At 41.6% G+C, this 18,862-nt stretch overlaps 1 protein-coding gene across 1 annotated transcript in view; it reads right to left on the bottom strand.

The window, feature by feature from the left end:
• The window catches only part of LOC124798577 (glucosidase 2 subunit beta), a 182,106-nt gene that overhangs the window by 155,991 nt on the left and 7,253 nt on the right, over positions 1-18,862 (bottom strand). Inside the window, exon 2 of the mRNA XM_047262039.1 lies at positions 1,685-1,897. Within this exon, the coding sequence (XP_047117995.1) occupies positions 1,685-1,897 (213 nt within the window). The remainder of the gene's footprint in view (positions 1-1,684; positions 1,898-18,862) is intronic.

Genomic DNA, 18,862 nt, shown 5'->3' with positions numbered 1-18,862 from the left:
CACCAATAACCTGACCAGTGCTTTCCTCTCTCGCAACCATCCTGCAGACCTTGTCCACAAACAGATCTCCTGAGCAATACATTCCTCCCTGTCCAACAACAATGTCCCTACCCCCTGACTACACAGAAGCATCCCCCTTGTCACCCAATATTATCCTGGCCTCAAATACATCAACAAATTACTCCGCCATGGATATGACTTTCTCAAGACAAGCCCTGAAATGAGATCATCCCTTGACAAAATTCTCCCCACACCACCCAGAGTTGCCTTTCGTCGCCCCCCTAACCTCCGTAACATCCTTGTCAAACCCTACAATATTCCCAGACTACCTTCTCTACCCAGCGGTTCCTACCCCTGTAACCGACCCCACTGCAAAACCTGCCCCATGCATCACCCCACAACCACCTACTCCAGCCCCGCTACTGGTAAAACATACACAATTCAAGGCAGGGCCACATGTGAAACGACACATGTCATTTATCAGCTGACATGCCTGCACTGCACAGCCTTTTACATCGGTATGACAACAACTAAACTGGCTGAGCGCATGAACGGACACAGACGAACTGTCCGCCTAGGAGATGTCCAATACCCAGTAGCAGAGCATGCCCTCCAGCATAATTCTAGCGACCTAGGAACCTGTTACACCGTATGTGCCATTTGGCTTCTCCCTCCCAACAACAGTCCCTCGGTACTGCGGAGATGGGAACTTGCACTCCAACACATCCTTTCATCCCGCCATCCCCCTGGACTGAACCTACATTAAACAACCTCACTCCCATTTACTCTTCAGTCTACTCCTCTTTCCCTTTCCTCTTTAGCCATTCACACATCTTTTCATCCTACATAGTTGTGTTTATCTTTATACTATATACCTCTTTACTTCTGTATGCATCCTTTTTGGTTTGAAGCTGGCACAGTACTTACAGTAGAACATCTTTGGCTTCCCTCTGACAACCATGCCTCCATCCTTGCTATCCTCCATGTTTTCCTTTCCCTGTTGCTTCATAACATGGGTTGTGAGTAACTGAATCCACTTTCCCTTCTTCCCTTTCTTTCCTCTCTCTCCTCCCTGATGAAGGAACAAAGTTCCGAAAGCTAGGAATGTAAATTTTCTGTTCTGTTTTGTGTATCTATCAGCTGTACTGAATTATTCATCCAGTATCATGAACGAAATGGAAGGTGGGAGTGGGGGAGGGGGGAGGAAGGAGTGCAGAGAACAAGAGAAGGAGACCACACCAAATCAGTCAACGTGAAGCTACATATAATGTGTTTTTGCAGAACTGACAAGTTCATGAGAAACAATAATCACAGTATTGCTGACAATCAAGTGTATAATAGTGGCTGAATATAGCAAACTAATGGAAAGGATCAAATAAAACACCAAGGAAAAATTATATAGGAAGGAATAGGCACAACTGTTTCAAACAAATATACCAATGCTTGAGCACTTGAGACAAATATGCTCATTGCAAAACAACAGCTAATACCAATGTAAGTGGAAAGTTGTTAGGCAGCAACAAATCTCTGCACTGATGTATGCAGTTTCACTATTTTCTCTCAAATTTTACTAATAACAATTTTGCCAACATTTATCATTCAGCAAAACCTCTGGATGTATCTTTGAACAGGAAAACATCTTTTATTCTATGACATTAATAACAGAGCATAAGGAAAATCTTACCACAAATTCCATCATTAACCCGTGAAGAAGGAATGTTCTGTGGTTTATGGCCAGCATTAGTGCAGTGGAATGTGCCATTTGGACATGCAGGTGTCCCTGGTTCATCACTTCCATCTTCACAGTCACAATAATCATCATTCACATAAGCAAATGGAATTGTCAGACTGCCATCAAAGCATGTGAAGTCTTTGTCAGGGACATACAGAGATGCCTCTAAAACAGAAGAAAATTACTTTTTATTCCAGCATTCTTCTACATTAGCATGATCATAATACAATTAGGATGATATTTATACCAAACACGAGCTCTAAACTTCTAACCATTTTAACATTCAGTAATATCTCAGTTTAGTTAATATTTAATTTTTCACCCTGTTTATTATACAATTAATATTACTTGGTATAAAAGTACCGCGGCAATAATAAACTTTAAAAATTTAAAAAACACACACACACACACACACACACACGTGTCTTAATTTGCATTCTATCTGAGATGGTGTGTTGTTCCCTTCTTCTGATCTTCAAACCGATTTAGCCAGCCCTTAGGGGACCTACAGTTTAACATGAACACTGAATCCTTGTGCAACTGTCATTTCACACATTAACAAATCACTGCCAGAAGTGAATGTGACAGAAAAAAATCCTTGGACCAACCAGAGACTGAACAAGGCAATTTGGATTTGTAAATTGACACTTACCATACCTCAGTTTCCAGATCACCATACCCATTAACTTTGAACGACAAATTCACTTCATGTTCCTTGAAGGATTATTAATTTGGTCTGTTGCATTCTCACAGACCCCTTCTATTTTGCAGTATGAGGCAACTCTGTATTTGTTTAGTATTTTGCAGCTTGCTTTAAATTCAAAGGGCAATGTGGCAGTTTTACACCATTTAGACACCAAATGGATAAGTAATAACCTGTTTCTGTGTAAGTGACCACACATGTAGTGTAGCAAAGAGGCTCTTATTACTTTTGTTGCAGTTACTAATCATTTTCTCATGAGATGTGAATGGTTCACTGCTTTGAAGAATTGCATCAAGTGTCTGGAATACACTGGCAACATCTTTATATAATTTTTATATCATTCGCAGAGTTATTTCAGCCTTGACAATTCTCACCAGAAATGTTGAAATAGTTTACAAAATGACGAAGGACATGTATTCACAGCACAGAAACGAGCAGAAAAGACCAATGTCTATCATGTACCTGACAAAGGAACTCTTGACCATGTCTAGATCTACAAATTCTCTCTGCAAGCCAACTTATTGTCTGTGATAGATGGTACTTCTAGTGCCACTACATTTTCCCCCAGTCTTCATTCCATTCTCAAATGACATGTCTCCATAAAGCCCCTGTACCTACTAATGATACTGTGATTCAATGTGCTGCTCTCTGCTAGACCTACTTACCTACCTCCCTCTACTGTTAATACATCTTGGTAAGGGTCCCAGGCCAATGAGTAATATCCAAGAATTTGTCGAACAAGTGTTTCATAAGCAAATTCTTTCATGGCTGAATGACATTTTCATAAGGTTCTCACAATGGTTCTCAGCCTGACATCTGTTTTTCCTACTATTTGTTTTATGTGGTCATTTAACTTTGGGTCCCTCTATAAGGTTGTTTCTATGTATTTCCTAGGCCTTACTGTTTTCAATTTTTTCTCACCAACAGTGTTATAAAACAGTAAAGGATCAATTCACTTATTTATGTGCAATACGTTACATAAATTTATGTTAAATCGCCAGTCCCCACATTCAACTATCAATCCTCTGGACATCTTCCTGTATTCCACTACAGTCTTCCAAATCTAGAACCTCCCTACAGACAACAGCATTGTGTGGGAATGGTCTCTCAGAGGCCTCAAAGTTACCCAATATCTCATTCATATTAACTGTAGACAGTAATGGTCCTATACCACTCCCTTGGCATATTCCCAAGATCATCTGTCAATTTTATTTCATTAAGAGTGACATATTTAATTCTATCAGCAAGGGATTCCAGAATACAAGATCTTTCAAATAATTTTTGTAGATTATAAGTGGTATCTCATTCAATCCAGAAGCCTTTCCACTGTGAAGCAATTTTAGTTGATTCTTTTTTATGCTGCAATCACTTTTCCAATATCTGCCATTTTGGTACTCTGGTGATGATAGTAATTTCCTGCACTGGAACAATTTTGGAAGACTCAGTTTAGTATTTCAGCTTTCTCTTCGTCACCTTCCATTTCAGTATCAGCACACACACACACACACACACACACACACACACACACACAGAGAGAGAGAGAGAGAGAGAGAGAGAGAGAGAGAGAGATACTTACGTCATGTTTATTGACCTAACATTTTTGTATTTTTAGTTCAACAGTTTAGCAAAATTTTACTTCCGAGTTCACTGAGTGCTTCTCGCATTGCTCTCCTTACATTCATTTCGGTTTCATTCAGTTTTTATTTGTCACCTAGGCTTTGACTTAATTTAAATCAGAGATGGAGCTATCTTTGCTTTGTTGTGACTTCTTTTTTAATGTGGGTAGTGAACCAAAGTGGATATTTTCGATCCCTTACAACGTTGCTCCACACATATTTGTCTAAGGCATATTGTACAATGCTTCTGAGGTGTTTTTTCTCTCTCTCTCTTTTTTTTTTTTTTTTTAAATCCACAGTTTCATCCTTGGAGCTGAATATATGATTTGACTACTCAGATACTCTGCAAATTGTTTTCTGTATGCTCGCTGAGCAAAAGTATTTTCCTATATTTCTTAACATTCCTCGTAAACTCACAATTTCCTTACGTACTGACTTATCACTTCACAAGGCAATTTACTCCTTGCATGAGACAATAGATGTTTCTGATTAAAAACCGGACCCAATGGATGTGTTTTGTGATTCCACAAATACTTTTGACTGTTTAGACCATATTACATCACTGATAAAATTAGGTTATGTTACCACAATTTCTATGTAAACTCTGAAAATAAAGCACTTTATATATATAAAACAAAGATGATGTAACTTACCAAATGAAAGCATTGGTACGTTGATAGACACACACACACACACACACACACACACACACACACACACACACAAAATTCAAGCTTTCACAACCCACGGTTGCTTCATCAGGAAAGAGGGAAGGAGAGGGAAAGATGAAAGGATGTGAGTTTAAAGGGAGAGGGTAAGAAGTCATTCCAATCCCGGGAGCAGAAAGACTTACCTTAGGGGGAAAGTGTGAGAGTGTATACCTGTCCCTTTTTCCCCCCTAAGGTAAGTCTTTCTGCTCCTGGGATTGGAATGACTCCTTACCCTCTCCCTTTAAACCCATATCCTTTCATCTTTCCCTCTCCTTCCCTCTTTCCTGATGAGGCAACCGTGGATTGTGAAAGCTTGAATTTTGTGTGTGTGTGTTTGTTAGTGTCTCTATCAACATTCAACATACCAACACTTTCGTTTGGTAGGTATCAGTTCTTTTGGACATGTCTGAAAGAACAAATACCATCGGTGACCTTGCAGCTCGTTAGAATGAAGTTACAATGAAATGAAAACCCTTAGCTGCTTACAGGCGCTTACATACGTCAACAGGTCGGGGCACACATTTTCATCTGTCCCCGTTGACGTATGTCAGCACCTGTAACCAGCTAAGGGTTTTCATTTCACTGTAACTTATTTATATATTTGCAGGATGTAGAGCCCAATTCCTTTACATCTTCTGAGGCAATGATGTCAGTCAATGAAGCATCCAGTGAATGAGGAAAATGATTTGTGCTACCAACAGCAGCACTTGCATTGTTACTGCACTATTAATAGTCTTCTGCCTACAGGGAATACATTCACTGTCGCAAAATTCTAGATCATGTTTTCCTTGCATTAAATATACTCCTTCATAAAATAAACAGCATTTAAATATTATAAATGGTTCTAATATTATGAGAAAAAGTTGCTACTCACCATATAGTGAAGATGCTTAGTCGCAGATAGGGACAACAAAAAGACTCCCGCGCTCGCACGCAAGCGCAACACCCACACACCACAGACAACTGCACTCTCAGGCAACTGGAACCACATAGCAGGCAGCAGCAGTGCATGATGAGAGTGGTGACTGGGTGGGGGTAAGGAGGCTGGGGCGGGGAGGGATAGTATTGGGGGGGGGGGAGGTAGCAGACAGTGAAGTGCTGCAGGTTAGACAGAAAGAAGGGGAGAGGAGGAGTGGGGGAGGGGGGAGGAAGTAACGGAAAAGGAGAGAAACAAAAAGACTGGGTGTGGTGGTTGAATGATGGCTGCGTAGTACTGGAACAAGGAGGGGGCTGGATGGGCGAGGGCAGTGACTAACGAAGGTTGAGGCCAGGTGGGTTAAGGGAACATAGGATGAATTGCAGGGAAAGTTCCCACCTGCGCAATTCAGAAAACCTTGTGTTGATGGGAAGGATCCATATAGCACAGTCACTGATTTGAAGGATAGATATAGATATAATGTTTAGCAGTGTGTTCAGCAACAGGGTGGCCCACTTGTTTCTTGGCCACACTTTGGTGGTGGCCATTCATGTGGACCGACAGCTTCTTGGTTATCATACGTACATAGAATGCAGCACAGTGGTTGCAGCTTAGCTCGTAGACCACTTCATTGGTTTCACAGGTAGTCCTGCCTTTGATGGGATAGGTGATGTTAGTGACCGGACTAGAGTAGGTGGTGGTGGGAGGATGTATGGGACAGGTCTTGTATCTAGGACTATTACAGGGGTATGAGCCATGAGTTACGGGATTGGGAGCAGGGGTTATGTAAGGATGGATGAGTATATTGTAAAGGTTCGGTGGATGGTGGAACACCACTGTGGGAGTGGTGGGAAGGATAGTGGGCAAGGCACTTCCCATTTTAGGGCACAACGAGAGGTAATTGAAACCCTGGTGGAGAATGTAATTCAGTTGCTAGAGTCCTGGGTGGTACTGAGTTACGGGGGAATGCTCCTCTGTCGCCAGACGGTGGGACTTTGGGAGGTGGTGGGCGACTGGAAAGACAAGGCACGGGAGATTCGTTTTTGTACAAGGTTGGTAGGATAATTACAGTCAGCGAAGGCTTCAGTGAGACCCTCGGTATACGTTGAGAGGGACTGCTCATCATTGCAGATGCGACGATCACGGGTGGCTAGGCTGTATGGAAGGGACTTCTTTGTACGGAACAGGTGGCAGCTCTCGAAGTGGAGGGACTGCTGGTGGTTAGTACGTTTGATATGGATGGAGGTACTGATGCAGCCATCTTTGAGGTGGAGGTCAACATCTAGGAAGGTGGCTTGTCGGGTCAAGTGGGACCAGATGAAGCAAATGCCACTCCCATCATGCACTGCTGCTGCTGCTCGCAGTGTGGTTTCAGTTGCCTGAGATTGCAGTTTTGTGTGTGTGTGTGTGTGTGTGTGTGTGTGTGTGTGTGTGTGTGTGTGTGTGTGTGTGCACGTACGTGCACATGTGTTTGTCTATTGTTGATGAAGGCCTTAATGCCCAAAAGCTTTAATTGTGTGAGTCTTTTTGTTGTGTCTATCAGCAACGCAGCATATCTGCTATATAGTGAGTAGCAACTTTCCTTCTCATAATATTGTTAAATTCCATCCTGAATTTTCCACTGTTTGTTATAAATGGTTTTCCTATACTCAATTTTGTTTTGATATGTCTTATGCTTCAATGTAATGGCTGTATATCAGAGGTGAACCCATTACTGTAATAATAATAAAAGTACAAACAAAATAAATGAAAGAGGAAGCCGCCTGGTAGAATTTTGCACAGAGCGCAACTTAATCATAGCTAACACTTGGTTCAACAATCATAAAAGAAGGTTGTATACATGGAAGAAGCCTGGAGATACTGACAGATTTCAGATAGATTATATAATGGTAAGACAGAGATTTAGGAACCAGGTTTTAAATTGTAAGACATTTCCAGGGGCAGATGTGGACTCTGACCACAATCTATTGCTTATGAACTGTAAATTAAAACTGAAGAAACTGCAAAAAGGTGGGAATTTAAGGAGATGGGACGTGGATAAACTGACTAAACCAGAGGTTGTACAGAGTTTCAGGGAGAGCGAAACGGAACAAATGACAAGAATGGGGGAAAGAAATACAGTAGAAGAAGAATGGGTAGCTTTGAGGGATGAAGTAGTGAAGGCAGCAGAGGATCAAGTAGATAAAAATATGAGGACTAGTAGAAATCCTTGGGCAACAGAAGAAATATTGAATTTAACTGATGAAAGGAGAAAATATAAAAATGCAGTAAATGAAGCAGGAAGCAGGCAAAAAGGAATGCAAACATCTGAAAAATGAGATCGACAGGAAGTGCAAAATGGCTAAGCAGGGATGGCTAGAGGATAAATGTAAGGATGTAGAGGCTTATCTCACTAGGGGCAAGATAGATACTGCCTACAGGAAAATTAGAGAGACCTTTGGAGAAAAGAGAACCACTTGTATGAATATTAAGAGCTCAGATGGAAACCCAGTTCTAAGCAAAGAAGGGAAAGCAGAAAGGTGGAAGGAGTATATAGAGGGTCTATACAAGAGCGATGTACTTGAGGACAATATTATGGGAATGGAAGAGGATGTAGATGAAGATGAAATGGGAGATATGATACTGCATGAAGAGTTTGACAGAGCACTGAAAGACCTGAGTCGAAACAAGGTGCCGGGAGTAGACAACATTCCATTAGAACTACTGATGGCCTTGGGAGAGCCAGTCCTGACAAAACTCTACCATCTGGTGGGCAAGATGTATGAGACAGGCAAAATACCCTCAGACGTCAAGAAGAATATAATAATTCCAATCCCAAAGAAAGCAGGTGTTGACAGATGTGAAAATTACCAAACTATCAGTTTAATAAGTCACGGCTGCAAAATATTAACGCGAATTCTTTACAGACGAATGGAAAAACTAGTAGAAGCTGACCTAGGGGAAGATCAGTTTGGATTCCGTACAAATATTGGAACACGTGAGGCAATGCTGACCCTACGACTTATCTTAGAAGCTAGATTAAGGAAAGGCAAACCTACGTTTCTAGCATTTGTAGACTTAGAGAAAGCTTTTGACAATATTGACTGGAATACTCTCTTTCAAATTCTGGAGGTGGCAGGGGTAAAATACAGGGAGCGAAAGGCTATTTACAATTTGTATAGAAACCAAATGGCAGTTACAACAGTTGAGGGGCATGAAAGGGAAGCAGTGGTTGGGAAGGGAGTGAGACAGGGTTGTAGTCTCTCCCCGATGTTATTCAATCTGTATATTGAGCAAGCAGTGAAGGAAACAAACGACAAATTCGGAGTAGGTATTAAAATCCATGGAGAAGAAATAAAAACTTTGAGGTTTGCCGATGACATTGTAATTCTGTCAGAGACAGCAAAGGACTTTGAAGAGCAGTTGAATGGAATGGATAGTGTCTTGAAAGGAGGATATAAGATGAACATCAACAAAAGCAAAATGAGGATAATGAAATGTAGTCGAATTAAATCGGGTGATGCTGAGGGTATTAGATTAGGAAATGAGACACTTAAAGTAGTAAAGGAGTTTTGCTATTTGGGGATCACAATAACTGATGATGGTCGAAGTAGAGAGGACATAAAATGTAGACTGGCAATGGCAAGGAAAGCGTTTCTGAAGAGGAGAAATTTGTTAACATCGAGTATAGATTTAAGTGTCGGAAAGTCGTTTCTGAAAGTATTTGTATGGAGTGTAGCCATGTATGGAAGTGAAACATGGACGATAAATAGTTTAGACAAGAAGAGAATAGAAGCTTTCGAAATGTGGTGCTACAGAAGAATGCTGAAGATTAGATGGGTAGAGCACATAACTAATGAGGAGGTGTTGAAGAGGATTGGGGAGAAGAGAAGCTTGTGGCACAACTTGACTAGAAGAAGGGATCGGTTGGTAGGACATGTTCTGAGGCATCAAGGGATCACAAATTTAGTATTGGAGGGCAGTGTGGAGGGTAAAAATCGTAGAGGGAGACCAAGAGATGAATACACCAAGCAGATTCAGAAGGATGAAGGTTGCAGTAGGTACTGGGAGATGAAGAAGCTTGCACAGGATAGAGTAGCATGGAGAGCTGCATCAAACCAGTCTCAGGACTGAAGACCACAACAACAACAACAATAAAAGTAAAGCCAGTGATCACTATCAGGACTAACCTGAACCCAAGCCTCCAAAATCTTGTAGTTTGGCTCCTTCACCAATCACCTATCAGATAATTTCACCAACTTAAGGGAGGCAGAAAGCATTTTTTTTTTTCCAAAAACTATAGAGTACCATCTTGAAAGCCAAAACAAGTGACAATTTTTCAATGACAGCAATCTCAGCAACATTTAACCTAAGTTTATGATCTAAATTTGTCTTATCCCTTAGGCAGTCATGTGACATTTCAATTTCACGACAAACAATATGACAGCCTCAATTCCTGTCACTTCAGTTATCCATCTTACTGTATCTTTTGACATGTTTCTTCCCATTGGTGACTGGAAAACTCAATTCTTTGAGTGTTTGCATCTTTCAGTCCATGTGTCCTGGCTACAATTTAGAACTGGCAGAATGTACTGGTTACAGACCTTCCACTCTAATTACACTAAAAAATCTCCTGGTGAATATCGTATTCCACATCCAAGTCATCTCCAAGCCATTTTATTCTGGTGTTTCCTCCTTTCAGTCCATTCACTAGCTGTATTTAATGATTTGAAAAATGTCTTATTACTGCCCTGAGCTAATAAAATTCTTTATTTACGCAACCTGTTTCAGTCATCTGACACCATCAGCTTCATAAAAGTATTAGTAGCAATCATTTTATGTGAAATATAAAATTGTTACCAACTGACGATAAAACCATGAATTATACACTGTTATGATGTTGACATATAAATTATATTGTCAATCTATAAAAGCTGTGTTATGTAGTGTACTGCAGCAGTTAGCTCTATGTGCAACAAACCTATTCACAGCATTAACCCCAATTACAGTTACAACACGAATGAGTACGCTACCTAGCACAGCTTTTACAGATTGACAATGTAATTTACAAACGACAACAGTGTATAATTCATGGTTTTATCATGTAATGATAATTTTACATTTCACGTAATATGATGCTATGAATACTTGTATGAACCTGATGATGGTTAGATGACTGAAACAGGTTGTATAAATAAAGAATTTTACTAGCTGCTCGGGCAGCAATACAACATTTTTCGAACATATCAGAGCTGTGGGGCACCAACTCGTGAAAATATACTGTATTTAATGACTCTGTAGACTGGGTCATTTCAACCATAATTAATTTTCACTGATTTTCCTTTTATTACAGCCATAATATACCCACCTTAAAAATGCAGTTCAGTGATTCAGAAACCTCTTCCAGGGCAGCAAACAGAAGAGAGACATAATGGTCGCCTAGTCTACTCTCTTTTCTGTCTCACATTTCATGCACAGTTGATGTAAGATACACTAACATTTTTAAAAGCTGCTACTAGAAAAAATGGACTAAATAAAGCCAACTCCTTGTATGATGAATTGAGCGGGAGCATCATTAGTGATTATGGCTGAATCATCAGCAAAATGCCACAGTTTCTGTATTTTAGTTCAAATAGACAGAATGGTCAGCATCTCAGATAAGAATCCATCCTACCACGAAATTTTAGTTCATACAAGATGTGTTGCACATGTGGAACCGGCACAGGAATAAGCCACACAAATTAGTGACTGGATATTGAATGAAGTAATATGACCACAGTGTGGTGTGATTGCCATTCTGTTAAAGGTCATAAAGGACAGTACAGCTCTGTCTACACTGCAAGTTGTCTAATGTATGAGGTTTCTGAGGGAGTCAACAGTGTGGTCCTTCATCTTTGTAAGCAATGAGCCAACAGAAGAGTTTTATGAATAATATGGACAGAGCTCAGCCAAGAGCTGTGACCCTGTCACAAGTAATGACTTATGAAGGACAGTGAACTGAGAATGTTGATAACAGAAGATGTAGAACAAGCACAGGTGAAAGAAGAGCAGTGGGGAGGAACAGTAAAGAAAATGGTTCCACCAAAATAAGAGTTCTGCATTGTTACCAGGAGAGGAAAAGGAAGACTCATTCACAGTATTATAGTTGATAAGGGCAAATACACAAATATATTTCAGTTATAGGGAGACAGTAATTTGAGTTTACATCCGGACTGGGCTGGAGCTGGGCTGGTATCTCCCCCCTCTCCCCCCCCCCCCCCTTTCTGTGGCAAGATAAATGGTAGGATGGCCCCTTTGCAACTCCACCCCAGAAGTAAACTACCAAAATAAGTGCTTTAAATCAAGTGGTAATATGTTCTTTCCTTCAGGAAGATTAAAACAACAGCTGCTTTCATTCCATTGTCAGCTAGGTTTGGTGGCAACAATTTGTCACGGCATAATTTATGCCATAGGTCAAGTGAGTCTGGACTTGCTTCCAGGATTCGTGAACTGTCAAGAGTCACTCCGAAGATGCACTGAGAGGATTCTCTAGGTGTAGTATGTAGCCTTGTGTGAGGTAAGTATGATAAACATATGGATGTAACATAAGACTGCAACTTTTCTTCGAAAGATGTGAAGCAATGTTATCCACTTCTTGGCGGAGCCTGCAGTCCTTCAATCTGTTGGATCAGATGCTGGTTATCCACTCTTCTTCCCATTTTTGTAAAATATGATTCCGAGCTGTACCCTTATGTCAACTTATGGGATTTTAATTGGCAGCAGGAATATCACACAGGCTTGCTTAACTAATGTACAGAGGTATACTGTATGGGGTGGCCGTGAACAAAAGCGCGGCAGGACCGAACGGGAGCGGCCCGCGAACAAATAAGACGGACGAACGGAAAAGGATGGACAGGCACAACGACAGACGACCAAGCAAGACACCAAGAACAACAACACGCAAGAAGCAATGGGGTCGCAAGTGAAAACCTCACAAAGTCAACAACGTCCACTAGTACATGGAAATAAGCAAAGTAAACACGATATCTGTAAGCGAGACATTGAGAGACTCACGTGAATATCAGACTGCCTCGCTGAGTGAGAGGCAGGTGCTTAAATACATGATAGGGTACTTCGCTATTGGCCACTGGGACCACATGCTCCACAGTGGCGTCCTCACATTATACGCAGGCCAGGAGCGCACGCAGCCATGGCTTACGGCGTGACGGCTGCAGAGACCTCTAGTGGTAATCGAGGTCCATGCCATTTGGCATGAATTCAAAACCCGTGGCGCTTGGTACCAGATTTACCATAGAGGTTCCTTTATCATTGAAGTCGTATAAAAGAATGGAATGGTGGAGACATAACAGCAACTAATTTTCAATCGCCTTCAAACTACTCAGGGAGTCACTGCACAGATGAATACTTCTGGCGAGTTGAGGTTATACGTTTGTGTGTGTGAGCTTTGTGTCCTGCTATTAATTCTACCATGTAGATGCCACATAGAGTCAGATGGGAGTGTTATTCAGAAACATTTTTGTCAATAAATACATAGCCATCTTTTTCATTGTCCTTAGAGCCATCACTATGTTTCAGACTAAGGTTGCATTGTTGTGGAGGACCAAACAGAACCTGTGGCAATCAATATTTGGGCCTGTGTGAACTTTGATGCCATCTGTACTACAGGTCCAGCAATACACCATGGGGAAGCCCCTTATTTGGGGCAGGTGACTAAGTTATCAAATGGGAAGAGGACCTATAATGCATGTCCTTTAGTCAAAATGATTTGAAGCAGGCTGAACTGTTGCAGCTGTTACTGCATAAGGTTTCCCCGCCCAAAAACTACTAACACCTAGCCTGCAGACAGCATTGCTAGTATGATGAGAGGAAAATTTTAGTCATTTCAGATGAGTCCCACTTCAACCTGACTGGCCTGTAATGGCTGCATATATTTTACATGGTACTGTGATGACAATTGGGCAGCCTTCATTTTTGGGCGGCACAGCAGACAAAAGCCAAGTGTAACACACAATCTCATCACCTGCATACTGAAACCAATTTCACTGCAAAGAGATTGAGAGCCCTATTTATTCCTTTAAGGCATATCCATATACCATACTTCTGCATCGTGATGTTTGTCTCCCTGTGACAAGGAATATTCAAATCATTTTCAACCAGCAACGAGGGTTCATTTCTTCCCTAGCAGGCACATTTATATGACCATGAAGCTACTTTGAATTCATCTGGAATATGGTCCGCAAATAATTTGTCAATGTCCTCCAGCAGTCGCTTAATACACTGTGGACTTTCACACAAACCATGTGGAAGGAAATTCCATAGAAAATATCTACATGGTTTGCACTATATGGAACGATATTTAGAGGCGATGACTGCAGCACATCGGAGCTTGATATTATTCTCAAAGTCTGATGTCATGTAAAATTCTATAACACTTTGTAAATAGTTAAGTATCTAACATATGGTATAAATATCATTTGCAGTATGTGTATAATCCTCAGAATTTATATTTTGACAAATATTAATGTAACTGAAGTTGTAGCATATCTGCACAGTGTATGATAAATGGGTATTTGTTGATTTGATTCCTTGTACCAAACAGATTTTGGCAAAACATATTCAAGTACATTTCTTATATCTATAAAGTCCTGTGCCATTGGTAACACATTCATAAACTTTTTCTATGACATCACCTCCAGAGAGCAAATTTTGCTTGCACCCACATCTAATACCAGATTTTTTACCATTCAAATTGTGTATCAGGCAGAGTTTGTACATACGTGCTGGACACTCTACACAGTGACTGTGTGCCTCTTGATTCTCAATTGGAGGCCAAGGCTGTTGGGGTAAGGGCACTTCAGGATTTTACCATCTGTAATGTTTATCTCCCTCCCCTCCACTCAGCGATGCAAAATTTCATAAGTCATAATCCTTATCCTACCAGTATGCTGTAGTCTTTTTAACAGCACGATGTGGCCACGGCAACCTTGCAATAAGTGACAGCCTTGTGATAATGGAGTTTATTTACACTGGTTACATAATCGCTCCGTGCAGAGCCAAATGAGAAGTGTGCTTAATTTATAATGAGTACACTTTATTTAGGTACTGCCTACATTACTCTCTCAGCTTCCCCCACCATTCCTAGTCTTGGGCGACTTCAACATCCATAACTCTTTGTGGGGTGAAACAATGATCACTGCTCATGATAAAGACTGGAAACTTTACCAGCACAAGTCGATTTTTGCCTCTTGAACTGTGGGGACATGAAGCAACCGGGTGGAGGGGGGGAGGGGGGGGGGGACGTTCGCCTGCTTTATTTCTTCATTGATAGTCCTTAGTATCGCCGTACTGCGTTCTTATACTGGCTGAAAAATTGGGCGGTGGAGGGGTGGAAGTTCAACAGTGACTACTGTAAATGATGTAGCTAACAGTTGCACAGTTGCATTTCCATTTCTTTGCTTTCACTGTCCACAATCCCCAATATTACACTGTTAATATGGCCAATTTATTATTGGTTAACCTTTGATAAGCCTCATTAATAGTTTGCAGGCAAATATCAGCGTACTGCTACAATAGTTTACCGTTGAACATCTATGAGCAGTAAAAACCTAACGACACAGTTCTTGCTGAATAATACGGTATGTGTGGCACTATTGAACAGCACAGTCTTATTTTAACACATGGCCTATTTGTGTTACACTTATTTCACAGTTAAGTCGATGCATCGTTGTTGACCTAACCAATACTGGTTTCTCGTCTGAAAATTGGCTGTGGACTGACTGTCTCAGGACCAAACATCCTGACAATAATAGGCACTGAAACTATACATTTTTCGATGTTTAATTTACAGAAATTACAATTAAAACATAGCACATTCAATTAACTGAATATATAGAAAAATTCCTTCTTTTTAACAGTTTCTTCTACTACACAGGTTAGGCCAAATTATTTGTTTAAATGATGAAATTAACAGATATAGTTAAACAAACAATACTTCAGTATGCAGGTGATGAGATGCTTTTGACAAAACTGGTAATATATTTGGAATTAAATAAGGGCTGGCTTTGCTAACACATTTTCGAATAGGGCCAAATAAATATTTTAAGAATGCTAGTGGTTCATCTTCCAAATATTTATAATTAGTACAGAACTTATATTTGTTTATAAGTCAACAATAGAAGCTGAGTCATGAAACAATTACTGATTTCACCCTACAACAAAAAATATTAACCAGGAATAATCAAAATAAATCAGGAAATTAATTACATACATAAAACTAAGAACAAAATTAGACCTGGAGCTACATTCTTTAGGACTGAGGGTCAACCTTTCTCTTTTATGAAAATGCAGCTTATACTTATGTATGTTAATGGTAATTAGTAAAAAATTAAAAAAACCAATTTAAGGAGGCAGATGGCAACACAAGAGAGGAAGTAAAGAGATCCCGGCTTGCTTCGTCACGGGGACGTATGGAGGGGGCAGGGGGGCAAGTTTTGACCCAGGGTCATGTACTGCCACTGGTTGAGACACCAGGAGATCCACTGACATAGGTTTGGTGGCACAATGTCTGGGGATATCTGGTGCCTCAGGGACCACCAGGATCTCCACCTTTGGCACAGGAGTATATGCAGATTAGAGTTGTGTGGGGGCTTCCTTGAACCGGTTTCATGTACAGAGGAGGTACAAGAAGTCCAACATCCGGCAGCCTGTGGTTCCTTCAGTCACTGGGACTGGCATCTGACTGTTAACCATCATGGACAATGGAAGAAAGAGTCCCAAGGGACGTCTTCCTAGCTAGAGAAGCCAGAGGAGGATGAGGTGCCTCCAGCTGGGAGATTCGGACCAGTGTCCCTGGCAGGTGGAGGGCCAACACTCCCAAAGTGGGTGTGGTGGAAGCACCAGAAGGGCCTGCAGCCGCCTGGGGGCAGGTATCAGTGAGTAGCTCTGAGGGGGCACTTTACGCAGCAGAGGAAGGCACCGGTGACAGAGAAGGCCACGACGGAGAAGCTGTAGCATAAGATTGCGTCATTTGTCTGGGGGTTTACATGCTCATACTTTTTTCTAGCCTCTTGATATGTGAGCTTGTCCAGAGTCTTATACTCTTGGATTTTCTTCTCATGCTTAAAAACGTAACAGTTTGCTGAGCAGGGAGAGTGGATCTCGCCACAGTTTACGCAGATGGAGGAAGGGGCACAAGGAATGTTCACGTGCAGTGAATGTCCACAATCCCTGCTGACAGGAGAAGCAAAGCAATGGAAAGACGTGTCCGAACTTCATTACCTGAAGCAAGTTTCATGTCACACTGGTAGACCATCACCTTGACATTCTCAGGGATTGTCTCATCCTCAAAAGCTAAGCTGAAGCCCCCGGTAGCAACTCCATTTTCCCTTGGTCTCTATGAAAACACTGGATGAAGTGCACACCTTGTTGGTCTAAGTTGGCCTGCAGCTCATTGTCAGACTGCAGAAGAAGATCACAGTGACATGATATCCTGGACTATACTGAGACACTTGTGGGGAGTGACATACACGGGAATGTCACCTAACTTTCCACAGTGCCTGTGACTGGACAGGAGATGACACTTTAATGAGGAGGGAACCGCTCTTCATTTTAGAGATGGCTGCAACTTCCCCATATTTGTCCTCTATGCTTTCCATAAAAAACAAAGGCTTTGTGGCCAGAAAGGCATCCCCACTAGTACTGGTATTGGGGGGAGGAATTTGCTCCTTGTCACTTCGTCCTGCATTCCACTTAGACTTTGGCATGGGAGGGGAACACATTGGAATCATACTCTGTTGCATTGTACGAGGTGTTTCCACACGAAGAGACTGCTGGGGCCATGTGACCATCAGCAAGAGACAGTTTAAGTCGCTTCATGTGCAAACTATCCGCCGTGGTGCCACCCACGGGGACTCCCCCCACGGGTGCCACCCAACTACAGCAATGGTCAGAATGCACAATGGACACAAATGGATGCAGGCAGGGCAATGCAACACCCCACACGTCCAGAATTGCTACAGAGTGGCTCCAGGAACACACTTCTGAGTTTAAACACTTCTGCTGGCCACCAAACTTCCCAGACATGAACATTATTGAGCATACCTGGATGCCTTCCAATATGCTGTTGAGAAGAGATCTCCACCCCCTTGAACTCTTACAGATTTATGGACAGCCCTCCAGGATTCATGGCGTCACTTCCCTCCAGCACTAAATCAGAAATTAGTAGAGTCCATGCCATGTCGTGTTGTGGCACTTCTGCATGCTCACGGGGGACCTACATGATATTAGGTAGGTGTACAAGTTTCTTTGGCTCCTCAGTGTAAAATAAAATCTGCTTCATTATCAATACCTACCGCACCTTCTACAATAATGTGACCATCAGTAGGTACTAATGAATTTGATGGGTGAATCAGCAGTTTATTTCTCTGCCATATACATGCTTGCTGATGATTCCTCCATTCTCTTATGTTTATGGATGCAGGTGATCAGGCAGGATGCTTACATATGTGTCACCTGTGAGAGTCATATCTAGATGTATCAGGGGTCCCATATCACTCCAACTGCACACGCCCCATACCATTACAGAGCCTCCACCAGCTTGAACAATCACCTGCTGACATGCAGGGTCCACGGATTCATGAGGTTGTCTCCATACCCATACACACTCATCCACTTGATACAATATGAAACGAGACTCATCCGACCAAGCAACATGTATCCAGTCATCAACAATTCTAACGTCGGTGTTGACAGGCCCAGGCAACGCAGAAAGCTTTGTGTCATGTAGTCATTAAGGGTACACGAGTTGACCTTCGGTTCCAAGAGCCCTTATCGTTGAAGTTTCATTGAATGATTCGCTTGCTGACACTTACTGATGGCCCAGCACTGAAATCTGCAGCAATTTGTGGAAGGGTTGCACTTCTGTCATACTGAACAATTCTCTTCATTTGCCATTGGTCCCGATCTTACAGGTTCTATTTCCGGCTGCAGTGATCTCGGGGATTTGATGTTTTACTGGATTCCTGATATTCACGGTACACTCGTGAAATGGTCATATGGAAAAATACCCAGTTCACCGCTACCTCGGAGATGCTGTGTCCCATTGCTTGTGTGCTGACTATAACAAGATGTTCAAACTTACTCAAATCTTGACAACCTGCCATTGTAGCGCAGTAACCAATCTAACAACTTCACCAGACACTTGTCTCA

Source organism: Schistocerca piceifrons, chromosome 5, assembly GCF_021461385.2.
Source record: "Schistocerca piceifrons isolate TAMUIC-IGC-003096 chromosome 5, iqSchPice1.1, whole genome shotgun sequence".
NCBI lineage: Eukaryota > Metazoa > Arthropoda > Insecta > Orthoptera > Acrididae > Schistocerca > Schistocerca piceifrons.
Note: the sequence above shows the minus strand (reverse complement) of the source record. Positions and strands in the feature narration are given on the sequence as shown.